This window comes from Bison bison, unplaced genomic scaffold, assembly GCF_000754665.1.
Source record: "Bison bison bison isolate TAMUID 2011002044 unplaced genomic scaffold, Bison_UMD1.0 scf7180017864218, whole genome shotgun sequence".
Taxonomy (NCBI): Eukaryota; Metazoa; Chordata; class Mammalia; order Artiodactyla; family Bovidae; genus Bison; species Bison bison.
In genome coordinates this window covers 5,791,779-5,809,846 of record NW_011494790.1, presented here as the reverse complement: position 1 = coordinate 5,809,846, position 18,068 = coordinate 5,791,779, and the positions used below count along the sequence as shown (strand labels likewise).

Sequence of the window (18,068 nt, the reverse complement as noted above, 5' to 3'; positions counted from 1 at the left end):
TTCCATGAGGGTATTTAAGGAAGCACCAATTCAGTGACTCTCCAACTGAAATGATCATCTTCACCCAAGATGCCCTGCTTCCTGAGTCTCCAGTTTCAGGGACATCTGAAAAACCAACCTGCTTAAATTTTCTGAAAGCTCACTTTCTGGTACAAATCCTTGGGACACTCTCAAAATGTTTTATGCCCCCCCCGCCCCCCCACCGCAACATGGCTAACAGTGGGTAAGCACAGACATAATCACACACAGGGCTGTAAATTCTTGTTAATCCTTTGTGTCTTCCTCTCCCCTTGTCTCTGCCCACTGCACTCCCCATGAAACCGCAAGCTTTCAAGAGGACTAGAACTACCTGTCTCCTTCACCATTGCCTCCTCAGAACAATCCCTTACATAAAGAAGGTGCTCAACTAATATCGACTGAATTCATGAACCAAGAGATGCAGAGGATGGGGAGCAGACTGCGCCCACCACCACGGTCCAAGCCTCATCTCCCAAGCGAGATCTCCCTTGCTTTCAAGCACATTTTAAACTCAAAAGTGGCCATGACAACAGATTGATGCTAAGGAATGGCTTCCATGAAGTAAGGATGTATCTGAATTGTTTCAAACAAACTGGGAGTCAAACAACTCCTTCATCCAACTCTTCTGGGTGACAATCCACAAACCTTCTTTAGCCTGAAAACTCTAAAGCAGAAAAGGCTTATCCTTCTTTGGGAGTATACAGCTTCTGCTTTCCATTTTGACAAGCCAAGTTTTCATTTGGAACGATCCAAAGAAAACTAGAAAAAGGTTCCCATCTTTCATATGCAGGTCCACAGGGAGAGGCAACTCCGCTTCCAGGCACCGTATCTGAAGCCTCTATTACTGAATAGGGTTTCCTTTTGGAATTGTATCCTCAGCCCAGCCAGACTGTGTTATGTACACAACACATCCGCATTCATCTGCGGGTATGCATGGGGATATACGGTTACCGCTAAAGTTGACTGCTTCCACGGCATAGCTGGAACTCTGACGAGACTAAGGCGTACATGACATGTATGAGTTACTGGTCAAGACAGATATATTTTACTTTGCTTTTGTAATAACTATGTATTTTAATGAGTTCAATACTACAAATAAATGTAAACACTACAAGCTATCTATCTTAGTATAACATTAAAGTAAAAAAATTGCTGTCTTTTGCACTAATTATCTGAATTGTATCATTAAATATGTAGATAAATATCCTTACACATGTTCAGGCAATAACTCTGATAATTTACAATAATTACATAAACATGCCATCCTGATGAAGATAACTTTTAATAATCTTATGTACAAACATTAAAATAGGGTATATTATAGTTATTCTGCCTTCCATATTTAACATGATGTATTTGCATTTCCACAAATAAAGGTAACTGGCTAATTTAAACCTGATTTCTTTTCACAGCGAGTTTCATTTGCACTGACTGGCATTCAGAATTAAAATATAAAGTGAAGTCCAAATATAAGGACGGAAGGAGTCCTTACCATCCACATCTGCATCAACTTCATGAGTCAGTGAAAAATGATGGATTGTTTTTCTCATCTCTTTTGAACATAATTCTGTGGTCTCAAGTATTACAGGAGAGAAAAATGTGCCTAAGGGGCTATGATTTACAATTATTCTGTTTCATGCTGATTAGCATAAACGACCATGATAGAAAATTGCATGAAAACCCTAGAAGAGTCAATAACAGATACTGATCCATAGCAGCACCTAGAGGAGGAAAAATTGCTTACTGCCTATGCTTCAGGCTTCCAGTCTAATTTGGCGGAGGATCTTTTAACCTGAAAATGAGTCCACATTTACAAAGCATTCTTATGGTTACATGAACTACCTTTCACAAGCAAATGGACAAATCAAATCTCAACACTTCTCCACTCCCAGATTTATCAGACTAAGAGTTTATACCCAGATTAACATGGAGGCATTTATAATGCAACTGCAAAGCTAAAAGGAATCCTGCTTTCCATTTGCAATGAATACTGTGAAGTGACGCTGAATTAGGCAAGTGGTGTGACACTTAAAAGTATTTACAGTTCTCTTCAAGAAAAAAAAATTTTTTTCTTTCAAAAATGCAAAATTGAAGGGGGTAGGAAGGTAATGAGAAGAAATGGCTTCCATTTTCTGAAAGAATTGGGATAAATTTAGCCTGCCACTCCTCTCACATAGAACATACTTAGACCTCCATAATTAAAACACTTAGAAAGTATAGGAAAGAAGACAACTTTAAGTAAATGAGTAGTGCTTTATCACTATTATTCCTTAACTTCTTTTTACTTCAAAGATCTTACTTTCCAGTGAGGCAATACAATTCGAGTCTGGTAAGTAGGTGGGAGCAGCACACGATCTCTGTGTAAAATGTGTGGTTATCACAAAGACGTGGCGATGCTCTGATGGGGAGATGCTGAAAGATACAGGCTCCTCTAATGCAAGCAACCCACTCCAGTACCCTTGCCTGGGAAATCCCATGGATGGAGGAGCCTGGTAGGCTGCAGTCCGTGGGGTCACTAAGAGTCGGACACGACTGAGCGACTTCACTTTTCACTTTCATGCATTGGAGAAGGAAATGGCAACCCACTCCAGTGTTCTTGCCTGGAGAATCCCAGGGATGGGGAAGCCTGGTGGGCTGCTGTCTGTGGGGTTGCACAGAGTCGGACACGACTGAAGCGACTTAGCAATGCAAGCAAAGGACATAGCTTAATACACATAGAACAGGGACACAGTCACATTCCCATTAGCTCTGATTTTTGGGTCCCTCCAAAGGGAAAGGACCAGGGTTACAATTGTTTCTACTGTGTTACTATTTCCTGAGCTTCCTATGTGTGTGTTAAGTTGCTTCAGTCATGTCCGACTCTTTGAGACCCATGGACCATAGCCCTCCAGGCTCCTCTGTCCATGGGATTCTCCAGGGAAAAATACTGGAGTGGGTTGCCATTTCCTCCCCCAGGGACTATTCCTGATCCAGGGATCAAAACCACATCCCTTATGTCTCTTGCATTGGCAAACAGGTTCTTTACCACTGGTGCCACCCACGAAGCCCTAGTTACATGCTAGATAAAAGCAATAGATGAAACCCAGGGAATTTCTTACTACTAACTGCCCAGGTAACTTCCCAGGTGAATCAAATGTTACTTTCCTGGCAAAACAGTCCCTTAATTATGCCAGTGCCCCAAATCAGTGTTTTGATAAACTCACTGGAAAAGACCCTGATGCTGGGAGGGATTGGGGGCAGGAGGAGAAGGGGACGACAGAGGATGAGATGGCTGGATGGCATCACCGACTCAATGGACGTGAGTCTGAGTGAACCCCGGGAGTTGGTGATGGACAGGGAGGCCTGGCGTGCTGCGATTCATGGGGTCGCAAAGAGTAGGACACGACTGAGTGACTGAACTGAACTGAATTGAGACATGCTTCTAACTCCTGATATCTGATGTACTAGTAAAGAATCACAAAAATCATTAATTTTTAATGTTTTAATGATGATTTCAATATAACTGGCTTTCTTTATAATTCTATATATTTCATTTTATACACTTAAAAGATACTATTCTGAAAAGTGGTTCACAGGTTTCACCATACTGTCAATAGAATCCAGGATTTTAAAAACTGGTTAGCAGTAGACGGCCTAGGAAATCTTGCTAATGTCACACAGCTTGTTAGTGGCAGAAATGTGACTAAAAACAAGATCATCTGACTTCATTGCTCATAGAGTCCTTAACAGCTGCGGCTTGAAATGACCCAAGTGTGGTCACGTGCTACCATATAATTACTGGCTTCTCAGAGATCCTCCTACATATGTCTAACTAGATCAAGGCCCAGAGGCTCTAGTTTGCTGGAAAAGATGAGGGATATTCCCCGAAAGTCAGATCTAGCATACGGGAAGTTTTTTTTAATTCCTTCATCTAATTCTCAGAGATTGAAGTCACAGGTCTGAGTATGAACGGATTGAAGCTGAGCTGGAAGAGAATATATGCACAACGGAATATTGAACACAGAATATTCACAAATTCTTTAAAATATCTGTTAAACTTTTGTACTCATGAGAATCCTCAATCTAAACACAGGATACTTCTAATTGAATGATGCCCTTGGTATATTCAGGACTTCCCTGGTAGCTCAGCTAGTAAAGAATCCACCTGCAATGCAGGAAACCCTGGTTCAATTCCTGGGTCGGGAAGATCCCCTGGAGAAGGAAACAGCTAGCCACTCCAGTATTCTGGCCTGGAGAATCCCATAGACTGTATAGTCCTTGGGGTTACAAAGAGTCAGACACGACTGAACGACTTTCACTTCACACTTGCTGCATTCGGCTTATCCCCCATAAACTTTGTATGCCATCTATGAAGTGGCATTTAGGTGACTCCAGGTATGCACCAATAGCATATTTGTACCAAAAGGTAGAATGGTTATTTATCATGCTCATTTATGAGCCTGCCAAGTACTAGATGAGGAAGGGGAAATTCAAACTCAAAAAAAGCTAGCACTGCCCAAGGTCACAGCGTGGAGACTCAATCTTATTTCACACGCACAAATCAGATCAATTGAAGATGGAGATGCATAATACATTAGACAAACAATTTCAAACCTTGATAAAAGCAGATCTTGGAATGTGCATTAATAGCACTTTGCATTTAGTAATGTTTCACTTTTGAACATTAAATGTGCTGAGGGTAAAAAACAAATAAAAGAAATAGCCAATTGCTTTCATGAAATATTGATGACAGTACAGTAAAAGTTCAGAGCAGCAGTAAAAGTCCAGGAGTTATTTGCTCCTATAATAGTGTCCTTAACCCTGCATCTTGCCCCTGCTGCTTGCTTCCCTCTATTTCCCACGTTCCACAGGAGGAATTTTCATTCTTTTAGAAGCTTTTCATCCTAAAGCATATGCAATGTTCATTCCAGACTTGAATCTGGCAATGAGGTACCCTCCTGTCATTTTTTTTTTTTTTTGCTAGAGAAAATATGGAACCACCAGACTGCCAATCTAGCAATAACATAACATGTGATATGAGAGTCACAAACTTGGAAGGAACCTCAAGTAGACACAAAAGCTACCCGGCACGATGTATCAAAATTCATAAACATGTTCATGTCACTTTGGCCTAGAAATCTCTATACTGGGAATTTATCCTAACAGAATAGCTCCGAAAGACAGAAAAAGCTATATGCACAGATATGCTCACTGTGGAGTGCTTTCATTCTATAAACCTTTATTAAGTGCCTATTATGTGCCAGGCACTATGCTGGCAGAAAGTCTCTGCTTCAAGGCAGTCACAATCAGCTGGGAATTCAGAGAAGTATATACAGAATCACAGCATGTTGGGATAAATGCTAACAAGCCTGTGCAGAATCACCAGAAACACTAAAATGTGCTGGAACAGAAAGGCAGAGAGTCAAGGAGGACTTTACAAAATTTTAGGTAATGCTTTTAATAATTTCTTCCCAGTTTTATTTTTAAAGACACAATGTAATGCTGAAATGTTTAAAAAAAAAACAAAACTTTTATTACTCTGAAAAAAATTCCTCAATACATTCTTTAAAATAAAAAATGACAAGCAAGTCTAAATAGCCCTTAAGAGCTCTTTAAGAGCTCTTTAAGGCCCTCCATCTCTCCCTCCGCCATGTGTGGGAGGTGGAGTGTAGTCATGTGTCACTGACTCCTCACCGGGCCCATGCTGGCAGTCTATTCCCCGTCGTCGTTTTCTACTACACACCAGGGTGTCCCTCATCAAAACTGCGAAAGAACTCTGAGTTCATTTTGCTTAAAACCCAAAACAAAATAAACAAACCAAAAAAATGTTATTGCTCCTTTGAGTACTTTCTCTTTCAAACGGCCCACAATTGCTGCAGAAAAATCCTGCTGTAAGATTTCAGAAGGTCCTTTACTAAAGACAGTATTTATTATGTGCTATGATTTTTTAGTGTAGAAATGAAAAAAATTCCAGTTTGAGGAGGTGTGTTGGGAAGCTTCTGAAGAAGTGTAGGTTGGACCCACCTACTAATTCACCGTGAGAAATAATACGAACTAAACTGGACATGTTACAAACGAGCAGAGCCTTTATTTACACTCAGATTAGAGCAAACTCTATTCCTGTCACGTGAATGACACCCAGTGCGAGTTCAGACACGCTCCATCCACATCAGGGCTGTGGGAGCCATGGAGACACCTCTCTTGGCGTGTTCTGGCCTGCGTCATGGCTCAAGGCTTTGGTCATACTCCAGAAGTGGGCAGGGGCTTTAGAAGAATCACCAGAGAAGACGGTCCCACACCATCTTTTTTTAAGAGTGCCTAGAGGGAAAGACTGTGCTTGAAATAATCTATGGAAAAGGTCAAATTAATATTTACTGAGCATCTATATTTGTGAGGCATTGCCCTAGCTCCTGGTTTGGCAAAGATTTTCTGTAGAAGGCCAGACATGTTTTTGACTTTGCAAACCAGAGTCTCATGTTACAACTACAGTAAGTACCCTACATGAGAACATTCAGGTAGTGAACTTTCAAAGATCTGAACGTGCCCTGTATGCCAGCTGTTGTACTGTATTGTAAGATTTAAAATGTTTTCTTTATCTTTTGAGTTTATTTTTAAAGTATTATTTGTGTGAAAAGTATTATAAACCTATTACAGTATAGTACCATATAGCTGATCACGTTAGTTGGATATCTAGACTAACTTTGTTGGACACACAAACAAACTGGACTTTTGAACACAGTCTCAGAACAAAACCAGTTCGTATGTGAATTTCTACACTGGATTATGCAAATGTATTACCAGAAGCCATAGATAATATCTAATTGAACTGGTGTGGCTGAGTTCTAATAAAGCTTTATGTATAAAAACAGGTAATAGAGCGGATTTGGTCTGTAGACTGTATCTTGTCTGCCCCTGATCTAAATGTTTCACAATTTAGCTTATTTAAGGCACAAAAAATATTTATTCCTACTTAAGATGAGGAAACCAAGCATCAGAGGTAAGGTCACCTGCCAAAATCACACGTCTAGGTTGTCACTGAGTCAGGATTCCAACCAAGGTCTCCCTGCCCCAAAGTCTGAACTTTTTCTACTATATGAACAGTCTATTAGGTTAAATGCAGATAAGGACGAAGAGCCAACTTGAAAGAAAGAAAATAGAAAGGCAAGTCTAAATCTTTTCTTTCATTTAATATTACCCAATCTATGCCCAACTATGACAGCAAAAGTGCTTGCAAACAGAGTTATGGGTAAAACATTCCTCCCAAGGGAAGCTTCTGGAATACCCAGTACTGAACACCTTCATAACCACAAGGGGAAAAGAACCGAACTCTGTATTATAACGTGCCAGATTATGGCAAAGCTCTAAGATGGTCACGCTCCTAGAATTCCAACACTCCCTGAAAGGATTTTGTAAACTAACCCCACTGATACTCACATACTCAGTAATTCATTCATCCCATGCCCGGATAGCACACTTTATAAGCACTTTAAAATAAAAGAGACGTGGTACTCGGTCCTTCAGGAACTTTAACAGAGTTGGAGGGAACACACAGACTAAATAGTTAGTTACCTGTTGATATCAATTGCCACTTGGGTATGAAAAGAACTGAAAGGGTGATGCACACAGCTCTAAAACTCAAGAAAAACTAGGCAATAAATATGAATGTGCTTCTTTTCCTGGTTGAATCTTATTCAAGGTTCTCGCTCCTTTTATTGCCCTTGAGAAATGAAAGACTTTGTTTTCAACATCATTGTCCTCATTTGGAATCTGGAGACTAGCCTGAAGCTTTGGTACCTAAGCATCAACTTCCTCATCTTACAATGAGGGGGTCTGACTAGATGCTTCCGAAGCTGCCTCCAAGTTAAGGCTTCTATAAATTAGCTTTTAAATAAATGATTCTGTAATGTCCAACTTATAACAAGAAAGTACCCTGGATGAAATGTCAATGTCCAGATATTTTAATCCATGACATAGGGTTGTTACATCCTTACAGTAAGGAAAAGTTTCAATTCTTAAAACCATCTCCCTTAAAAAGCAGAAAGCATTACTTAGAGAGTTGCACAATTTATTTCTGAAAATTAAATGATGATTTCCCCCAAAGGACAGAGGGGAAAGGAAGATGTGGAGCAGATGGATTCATTGTTCCCCTATGGAGAAAAAACATTTCTACACCTTGCAAAAATATATTAATTGGCCTGCCATCTGGCAAGCCTGCTCACACACATAAGGGATAAAGTTTAGATCTTGAGGTTTAACATTTAAGCCTGTGGGGAGATGGTAATTGGAATCTTTCTGAGTTAGCAGGAGTATTTTTAAAGGGAACATTTCAAAAGAGATCTGAATACAGGTGGAGAAAAACAGAAACTAAAATGTGAGACCATCCAAGGTGACATCACGGGCATCCATGGCCTCGCCCAACTCTGCACACCAGTGAGCCGGCGTGGACACTCCCACGTCAGGTGAGACTGACTGTTCACTAGCAGGCCAGCTTTCACAGCATGATTCTGAATGCGTCCCCTCAATTTTACAGATAACCTCCTGCCCATGCCTTCTTGTACATTATAGTTTTCAACAGTTTTGGAAATCTTACCATTGTAAAGGTGGGTGTTTAAAGGAACCTCTTTAAGAGGTGCGGGAAGTAGTTCATCAAACAGGAAGCTCAATAAAATAAGTTTTGTGGTATGTATGTGCACATGTGCACACACATCCCAGAATAAATACAGGGAAGGATAACACCATATTTTTCACAGTGCTTATATTTGAGCACTAGAATTCGGGGTGATTTTAACAGTTGTTCATATTTTCTCCATTTTCAGTCTTAGGCATAAGTTTACATTTTCTTCTCAAAGTTACACAGATTCCACTGAAATTAAAATATAATAAAAATCATGCAGAGACATGGTATATTATTTTACAAAGCAAATAAAGTATCTTGATTTTACCTTTCTCAAAATGTATGTTTTGGTCTGTCTTTGCTAAGTCACTTCAGTCGTGTCCGACTCTGTGCGACCCCATAGAGGGCAGCCCACCAGGCTCCCCCATCCCTGGGATTCTCCAGGCAAGAATACTGGAGACTGGCATGGAAAAACTCCATGCTTCCTTCTGGGTCTCTTTATTTTCTAACAGCCATAATCTGTGTCTTAAATTACATACCTTCCAATCTTCCACCTCATGGCTTTGTTTCCTTCCCCAGTAAACACCACCAAATTATTTATAACCATTTTCTGCTAGTAGAATTTGTTTACCTGGTTTCTTAAAACTTCCTCACCTACGTAGCATCAAAGGGCCTATTATACACTGATAATGGACCACACAATTTAGGTAGTTTAAGCTTCTCTTTCGAGTATCTCATTCTGATGCATTTTCCTGGTATCTACTTGACATTACCAACCATGTAATCAAACGATGTTAGTTAACCATCTTCTTCATCAAAATGATTGTTTAAAAGGATGACACAATGTAACACGGGATCCTAGCTGGGATTCTGAAATAGAAAAAGGACCCTGGAGCACAACTAGGCAAGACATAATAAAATGTGGAGCTAATTTTTTAAAGGGGGTTGGGAAGGAAGAACAAAACCTGCTATTCTAAACCTTGATTAGCATCACCAAACACTTAAAAAGTACCTAAAACTCTTTGAGGTGATGGAAATATTCTGTATCTTCACTGTGATAATTACATGAATGTTATTTGTCAAAACTCCAAGAGCTGCATACCTAAAAATGACAGTTGTACTACATGTAAATTCTGTCTCAATAAACAGTGTTAAAGTAAAGCACGCCTGGCTGCCTGGACATTCTTTTTCTAGTGTGAGTAAATTAGAGCCGTAGATCCTGTGTCAGTAGGAACCTGGATCGGTGGCAGTGAGAGACACCTTCTTTAACATTTAAAAAAATGTACCTGAAGGAAAGACTTCTTTCCCCTCCATCCTTGGTAAGGGACAGCCATTTCTCAAAAGCAGTTCACATACTGCACCACTGAGAACGAAGACATGGCCAATGAAGGATTTCTGGGGTTCAGAGAACACTGGACACAATATCTGTGCCTTTTGTATGTTATAGATTATTCACACTTTATTCTTACACAATTGTTTTAAGCATAGGAAAGCAGTTACATCCTAGTTCTCTAAATTCAATGATTTTTCAAAGAGAATAATACACATTTAAGTGTCATCAATTTATCTCCTTAAGAATGTAGTTAGCATTAGCATACTTAAGAGAAATTACTATGTTTTTTAAAAGTGAAGAAGCAGCCTGTAAGCAATTAATCTCTAAAACCCCAACAGATCTTTCCTGGCATTCACAACATATTGCCATGTAAGAGGTTAGAATTTTCATTCCTTCTATGAAATGAACTACATGCTCTATTACAAGATTGGCAAAGATTTTGAGATAAGTCCATAATATATACACTCATGTGAATGCACAGGATTTTATAATGCCTAGAAATCTCAGCAATACAAGCAGGGGTGTCGTAGAGTGTTATTCATTCAAAAGGCCTGTAAGACAGCAGCTGTTCAGAGCTTCACTATAAAGTAAAACCTCAATTTCAAAAGCGCAAGCCCACTCAAATACCATTAGAAACTGTGATACTTTACGATGGGGAAATTACAGGAGAATACATATACAATTTTCATTAATGGGAAAGAGAATCAGCAGGTGGCATTTTAAAACAAAGTAAAACCTACTTCTATTTTTTATTCTCTTTCCTTAGACAGCAGGTGGCATTTCTATAGCAAAGATCAAAATTATCAGCACTCAGTATTCCACAAATATCTTTGAATTACCAGAAGGCTGCTGTACAATAAAAATTAAGTGACTAAAATCTTTCTTTACAAATACTATTTTCAATAATTAGAACAATGTTGGATCTGTATTTCCTTTGGAGTCAGGATAGCCAGTTATGTTTTTATCCGGTTTTACCCTGTACTATTAGTAATTTAGGGACAATTAATTAATTTCTATAATCCTCAATTTTTTTTTCATCTATATAAGAGATACTATAGGTAGCATTAAAGGAGACAACATACATCAACAGATACTCTTCCTCTCCCTCCTCCCGAGCTGATGTTGGTGGATCTCCTACTGGCTATTACAGGTTACCGTAATTATCTGTCCACATCACTTTCTAACCCCACTAGATTGAGCTACTTGAACAGACGGACCCATGCATATCTTTGTTTCGCAGGTGATAAGCATAGTCCTGGTCATATGAAAGATATTCAATAAATATTTCATACACAAATGAATAAATAAGACAATGCAATAAATCCTCAGACTTGCCCACAGAAGTCAGACAGAGTCAAACTAGGTTATTACGGTATCAGCTTTCAGAAGGTGATTCAGCCTCATCCATGAGCTCCAAAGCAGAAAAAGGATCATACCGAGATACATAACTCATAAATAAGTACCTCCAAGTATCTTTAAATGTAATTATCTTCCCATCTTTCAGAGGTTAATCCCCCCTGGCTTCTGGATTCTCTATTTTTTTGGCCCAGTTTACGAACATGTGAGTTTTCTTTAGTGCTTTTAAGGCAGCCAAAGACAAGAAATTGACAGAGGAGCTACATGGCCATAAGGATGGGGGGCTGCCCCCTCCCAATCAAATCCCTAAGACTTCTTATGACTAGAAGGCAACAACCAAACCAAACAAAGCAAGCCAAAATCATTTCAGTCTCACATGCCTTAACATAGAGTTTAAGATATATACACACCTGGAACTTCCCAACAAAATCCATAAATGTTGGGCCATGAATCCCCTCCAAACATGTTAGTTTCTTATTAAATAGATTTGAAATCAAACCTGTTAAGAGACTGAAGGAGCAGCTACAAGCCCCTGCCTGTAGGACACGCCTAAAAGAATGGAAGGTTTGAAAAGCGAAGCTTGTTTTCTCGGCTGGGCATTTCATTTACATGGGAACTAGAAAACTGGCTTAGAGTGAGAACTATAATCTTTCTGGAACAATAGGTCATGACGAGCTTCCTTAATGCCAAAATAAGTGTTCAGAAGTGACTTCTGCTAACCGAAAGAAAGTGTAAAGGGCATATATGTTTACTCTGGCTTGAATACAACACTTCTGAATATGTCTGTCTGTGCCAAGAGTCAGAACCCTATTCTTCATGGATTTCAAACCTGGGATCCATGAAATGAAATGTTTTATGCCATCAAAAAGTTGCAGTATATCTGGCCAGTTCAAGTAACTTGTATCTTTTGATCCAAATATCACCCTAAGTCTGATGTGAGAAGGTAGAATAATTATAACATTAAATCTCGAAAGGCAAAATAAACCAAAATTTCTTCTGTTTCAGGTTTTTTTTTCTTTTTTTTAAAAGAAGCCATCAAATGATCAGTAATCAATAACAATTTCAAAGAAAAACTTAAGTCAACCTATCAGGAGGGCATCTTGGCCAGGGTAATGCTGGTAAAAAAATAACATACAAAAATCACTAAGATCTAAGGACTACATTGAAGGAAGCAGAGATCTGATCTTGAATTTGGATTACCATGTTAAGGAGGTTTATAAAAACTACTATTGACTTTTCACCTTAAAAATCCTAGATTTCCAGGGTTAGTTGTTGTTTTTTTTTTTTTTAATCGACATGAGAAAAGTCATCTATTGAGGAAAAACATACAAAGTTTATAGGTCATATCATAAAAATGGGGCAATTTTTATTCCTTACTAGCTCTGTGGTCCAAACATCTAACCCTAAACATCAAATCCTAAAGCACACAGGAAATTATAACTCATAAACATATAGCTCATTTTGCAGAATCCTCACCAACTATGACCTTAAGCATCCTTGAACTATCCTATATGTTACCTGTCCCACCATGACCATTTGAATCTTAAATTAAAATTTTCCTTTACTTAGGGACCTATCTTTTATGGGGGCTTCCCTTGTGACTCAGCTGGTAAAGAATCCACCTGCAATGCAAGAGACCTGGGTTTGATCCCTGGGCTGGGAAGATCCCCTGGAGAAGGGAAAGGCTACTCCAGTATTCTGGCCTGGAGAATTCCATGGACTGTAGCGTCCATGGGGTCGCAAAGAGTCAGACATGACCGAGCGACTTTCACTTCACTACGTTTTATGGAAAATGCAAATTCATAGTCATTCATTCAACCTGCCAAGTCAGGTGAGTGTGCCTATCAGTTGTCCCACCACCTGTCTGCCCTTTGGAGCAGTTAAGCAAGAGTAGGCTAATTTTACAGTGAACTATTTTTTGGATTAGCAAATAATTTGTGTTTATCTAGATGGGTCTAGAATGGAGAATATGTAAGCCTGTGCATATGCTCAGTCATGTCCCACTTTTTGCGACCCTGTGGACTAAAGGCCATCAAGCTCCCATACCCATGGGCTTATTCCAGCCAGGGATCAAACCAGCATCTCCTGCGGGTCCTACACTGGCAGGCAGACTCTTTACCACTGAGCCACATGGGATGCCCAGAATGGAGAGTACAAAGAGGATAAAACCAACCTTCACTTGGAAAAATAATGCATTTGACATGGCTTCTGTATCTTCATGCTCAGTGTCTGACGTAGATAAGCTACAGGGAAAAGTCTTCAATTTTGTTTCAAAAATCTTGAGATTAGCCAAGTGAAAGTAATATTTGTACAGGAACTCTATCCCAAGTTCCAAAAGCAACAAGCCATTCCAGATCAGACTTAAGAAATAACATTACATAATAGTCACTTAATGGCCATTGTTTTACTGTAACAAAGGTTTCATTTACCGTATTTCCTAGAGTGTTTTATTCAGCTAGCAGTTTTTCCCATGACAAACATACTTTTTTCCCCTTAACCCCTTCATCTGTAAAAGTAAAACATTCAATAATTATAGCTTCTAATTAAAAGATATCCATCATATTGCACTTTAAAAAATAGGTATATTAAAGGGACATAGGAGATTTTTATGCCAGCCATAGGTTCAGATTCTTCAGATCTAGTGGCTAAGAAATCTGACAGTGGCTAGATATAATAGTTACTCTCAAGAGACATGTCGTAAGGTCAAAGTCAGGGTCCTGAGACATCAACAAACACTGTAATGTTTAAAATTAGACAGAATAAAACATGGCAAAGATAGCTTCAGCAGACACTCATATGGCAAAATAAGCCTGGTGGATCCATCAGCTTTCCTCGCTTTCTGAGTCTATGACCCTAGAAGACTTCACCAAGTTTCACTAGTTTCTTCTTCCTGCGAGCCAAGTGATTCACTCTGAAACTAATAAATTTTCTGAAAAAGCTATCTCCTATATGAATGTCCACGTTAGGTTAGAAAGTTTCCAGAGATATGTAGCTCCTTCTTTCCTGTGAAGAGATAAAAGTCTATTCGAGAAGTACTCAGAAAAACATTTACTACTATTTCATTGACTACACTAAAGCCTTTGACTGTGTGGCTCACAACAAACTGTAGAAAATTTTGAAAGAGATGGGAATACCAAACCACCTTATCTGCCCCCTGATAAATCTGTATGCAGGTCAAGAAGCAACAGTTAGAACCAGACATGGAAAAGCAGGCTGGTTCAAAATTGGGAAAGGAGTACGTCAAGGCTGTATATTGTCACCCTGCTTATTTAACTTATATGCAGAGTACATCATATGAAATGCCAGGCTGGATGTAGCACAAGCTGAAATCAAGATTGCCGGGATAAATATCAATAACCTCAGATATGCAGATGACACCACCCTTATGGCAGGAAGCGAAGAGGAACTACAGAGCCTCTTGATGAAGGTGAAAGAGGAGAGTGAAAAAGTTGGCTTAAAACTCAACTTACAAAAAATGAAGATCATGGCATTCAGTCCCATCACTTTATGGCAAATAGATAGGGAAACAATGGAAACAGTGACAGACTTTATTTTGGGGGGCTCTAAAATCACTGTGGATGGTGACTGCAGCCATGAAATTAAAAGATGCTTGCTCCTTGGGAAAAAAGCTATGACAAACATAGACAGTGTATTAAAAAGCAGAGACATTACTTTGACCACAAAGGTACATATAGTCAAAGCTATGGTTTTTCCAGTAGTCACGTATGGATGTGAGAGTTGAACCATAAAGAAGGCCGAGTGCCAATGAATTGACGCTTTTGAACTGTGGTGTTGGAGAAGACTCTTGAGAGCCCCTTGGACTGCAAGGAGATCAAACCAGTCAATCTTAAAGGAAATCAATCCTGAATATTCATAAGAAGGACTGATGCTGAAGCTCCAATACTTGGGCCACCTGATGCGAAGAGCCGACTCATTAGAAAAGACCCCGATGCTGGGAAAGATTGAAGGCAGGAGGAGAAGGGGATGACAGAGGATAAGGTGGCTGCATGGCATCACCGACTCAATGGACATGAGTTTGAGCAAGCTCCAGGAGATGGTGAAGGACAGGGAAGCCTGGCGTGCTGCAGTCCATGGGGTCGCAAAGAGTCAGACACAACTAAGTGGCTGAACAGTAACAATACATATGGGCTCCCTGGTGGCTCAGACAGTAAAAAATCTGCCTGCAATGCAGGAGACCTGGGTTCGATCCCTGGATGGGGAAGATCCCCTGGCAGAGGGCATGGCAACCCATCCTAGTATTCTTGCCTGGAGAATCCCCATGGACAGAGGAGCCTGGAGGGCTACAATCCATAGGGTCACAAAGAGGAGGACATGACTGAGCAACTAAGCATATATATATATATAAATACACACACACACACACACATATACACACATAAACACCATAAACACACATATACATGTGTGTGTGAATTTTGCCTGCAATTAGTTTCCCAAGAAACTCCAAACTCTAACAAAATAGAAATCACTGGTAAATGTAAATTCCAAAGTCAGCAGAATGTATAAAGTCCTAAAATGGGCAATAAAGACGCTTAGGATAAGATAAACATTGACTGTCTATTCTTTTCACCCATCTATTTTACCTTCAAATGCTAATCAAAGCCTAAATTCTCTGCTTGAGCCTTTTTTCTTTAAAACAAAACAACATGATGTTTCAGTTTGATATTGCTATAATTACCTCCCTAACAAGCATATCCAATAACCATTAGTGTAGCTAAAAAAATTCCCACTGGTCTTCTCATGCTATTAAGAAGATTTAAGGTCAATATTTTCAGAATTTATAACCAAGTTCACAAGGGAACTTTCCTAATTACCAAGATAGGGGAAAGAAAATAAAGTATCAGAACAAGTACTAATAACTACGTGAACTTTTACTTAGAGATAGTCCTCTAGTTACAAAATGTGCCATGGGTCATAAAAACCCAGCGTGTTGCTAGATATCCAAGTCTTCTACCAACAGAGCTTGGGCCTGCTTTTAATAAATGGTTTTACACACAACTGTACCTACTTTCATCCAGGTAGCCCCAGGACCATTCTATTATCTTGGATCTCTGATAAACTTTCAAAGGGATTACTCAGTTACCATGATGTCACTCCCAAATGACTAGGTTACATGTAGTGAAGACAGCTCCGATTAAAAATAGCTTTGTGCATGCTTACTCACACTGAGAGATGGGAGTGCTGGGGAGGTGAGCCAGGGGTTCAGAGCCTCAAGTCCTGAGCTCCCTGAGAAACCAGCCTACTTCCGTTTAACCAATACAAGGAGGACTCTCCCAAATTATTTAGAATAAAGCCCTACCCCAAGCCTTCTCCTCTATGAGTCATCTTCACACTGTTGTGTGAAGGGGCAATCTTTCAACCCCAACATTTGTCGGGTTTTAGCCCAGAAGGCAGATGGTTTCTATCTTGAGGCTTATGATCCCCCTGTTTTAAAGGTATCACTTGGGCTTCTGATAACAGGATCTATATGTAAGGAGAAGCAAACAGAGCCATAAAAGCATGTAACATTCTCTCTCCTCACTGTGAACTTGCTAAGACACAAGTATACCCCTTCCAGAGTCGACTCGTTACAGCAATCAACAGCCCACACCTCCCCCGGGAACATATGCTCCATATTCTGAGGCTTTGTTTTTAATGAACTTCTTTTGAAATCTACTTTTTGCAGTCTCACACACTGCGCCCGCTCTCATTCCTCTCCTCCCTCTTACTCCTTCCCTCTCCCCTTACAAAAGACCTACACATTCAAGGGGGAAAACAAATGATCGGTCAGCTCCTGTTGTAAACTTCCCACTGGAAGTTTCAAGCAATATTTCTGAGATGTGTATATTTTGGCCCACATCCTTTGTGTCTGGTCAGCTTGAAGACCCAAGAACACGCTGCTCCGGTGTGGGGCAGCCGGGTGCTGCCCACAAGTCACTGCAAGGAGCTCCTGGCCTGGGCTCTCGGTGGTCCCTGCTTCCCCAGGGGTGCCCCTGATCAGGCTGCGGGAAGGGAGCAGGCGTGACTGCCTCACAGACAGTGTCCATGTCAGAACTAGAGACAAGATGAGAGGATGGAAGGGCAAGCCCTGCAGTGAGGGGCAGGCCTGTCCTGCCGGCGGAAAACGCAGTCAGGAGCATGAAGAAAGGAGGATGAGAGGAAGCGGTGATGAAACAGGCCTGGGCAAAGCAAGGAGTGGGAGGGAATGGGTGCAGAGACGCAGGGAGGGGCAGGGACTGCAGGTCAGGCGTGGAGAGGGCAAGAGCACAGGCGTGAGCACCAGGTTTCAGCCATCTGTGGAACAGGCGGAGGGACGAGGCAGCACACCCTCCGTCTGGCTGTACCCTCAGCTCAGGTGCAGGCTCTGGCAGAATCAATGAGGGGGCCGAGGGGCGCTAGAGAACAGCTCCTACCGAAAACACGTCAGAAAGGAGACGACTCAGGAGGCTGGGGGAGGAACCTGAGCTTCCAGAGGGGAGGGGAGAGGAAACTGTCATTGCCTATCTGGGTGATGAGGCAGACAGTAAAGTGAGCAACAGTGAGTAAGGGGATATGATTCAGGGAAGAGGACTGACAGGCCAGCTGGGAACATGCAGAGGCTGGGACGCCGGGCTGTGTTGCTGCTGGGCCTGGCTACCCACAGAGTGCGCCACCCACGGTCCCGACGCCTCACTTCACTTCCGTTCCCGACCCCCACCCCATCCCTCTGCGGCCGGAGTTCAGGGTGAAGTCACCCCAGACTCCCCAGTCTTCAGACACACGCACACC

At 40.8% G+C, this 18,068-nt stretch overlaps 1 protein-coding gene across 10 annotated transcripts in view; it reads right to left on the bottom strand.

The window, feature by feature from the left end:
- MAST4 (microtubule associated serine/threonine kinase family member 4) overlaps nt 1–18,068 on the bottom strand; it is a 619,799-nt gene that overhangs the window by 156,146 nt on the left and 445,585 nt on the right. The window contains exon 1 of one of the 10 annotated variants that reach the window (XM_010845559.1): nt 11,711–12,910. The exons of the other annotated variants lie outside the window; for them this stretch is intronic. Within the exon in view, the coding sequence (XP_010843861.1) occupies nt 11,711–11,748 (38 nt within the window). The 5' untranslated portion in view covers nt 11,749–12,910. Of the gene's footprint in view, nt 1–11,710; nt 12,911–18,068 lie in introns of those variants that run through there. 10 annotated transcript variants of the gene reach the window in all.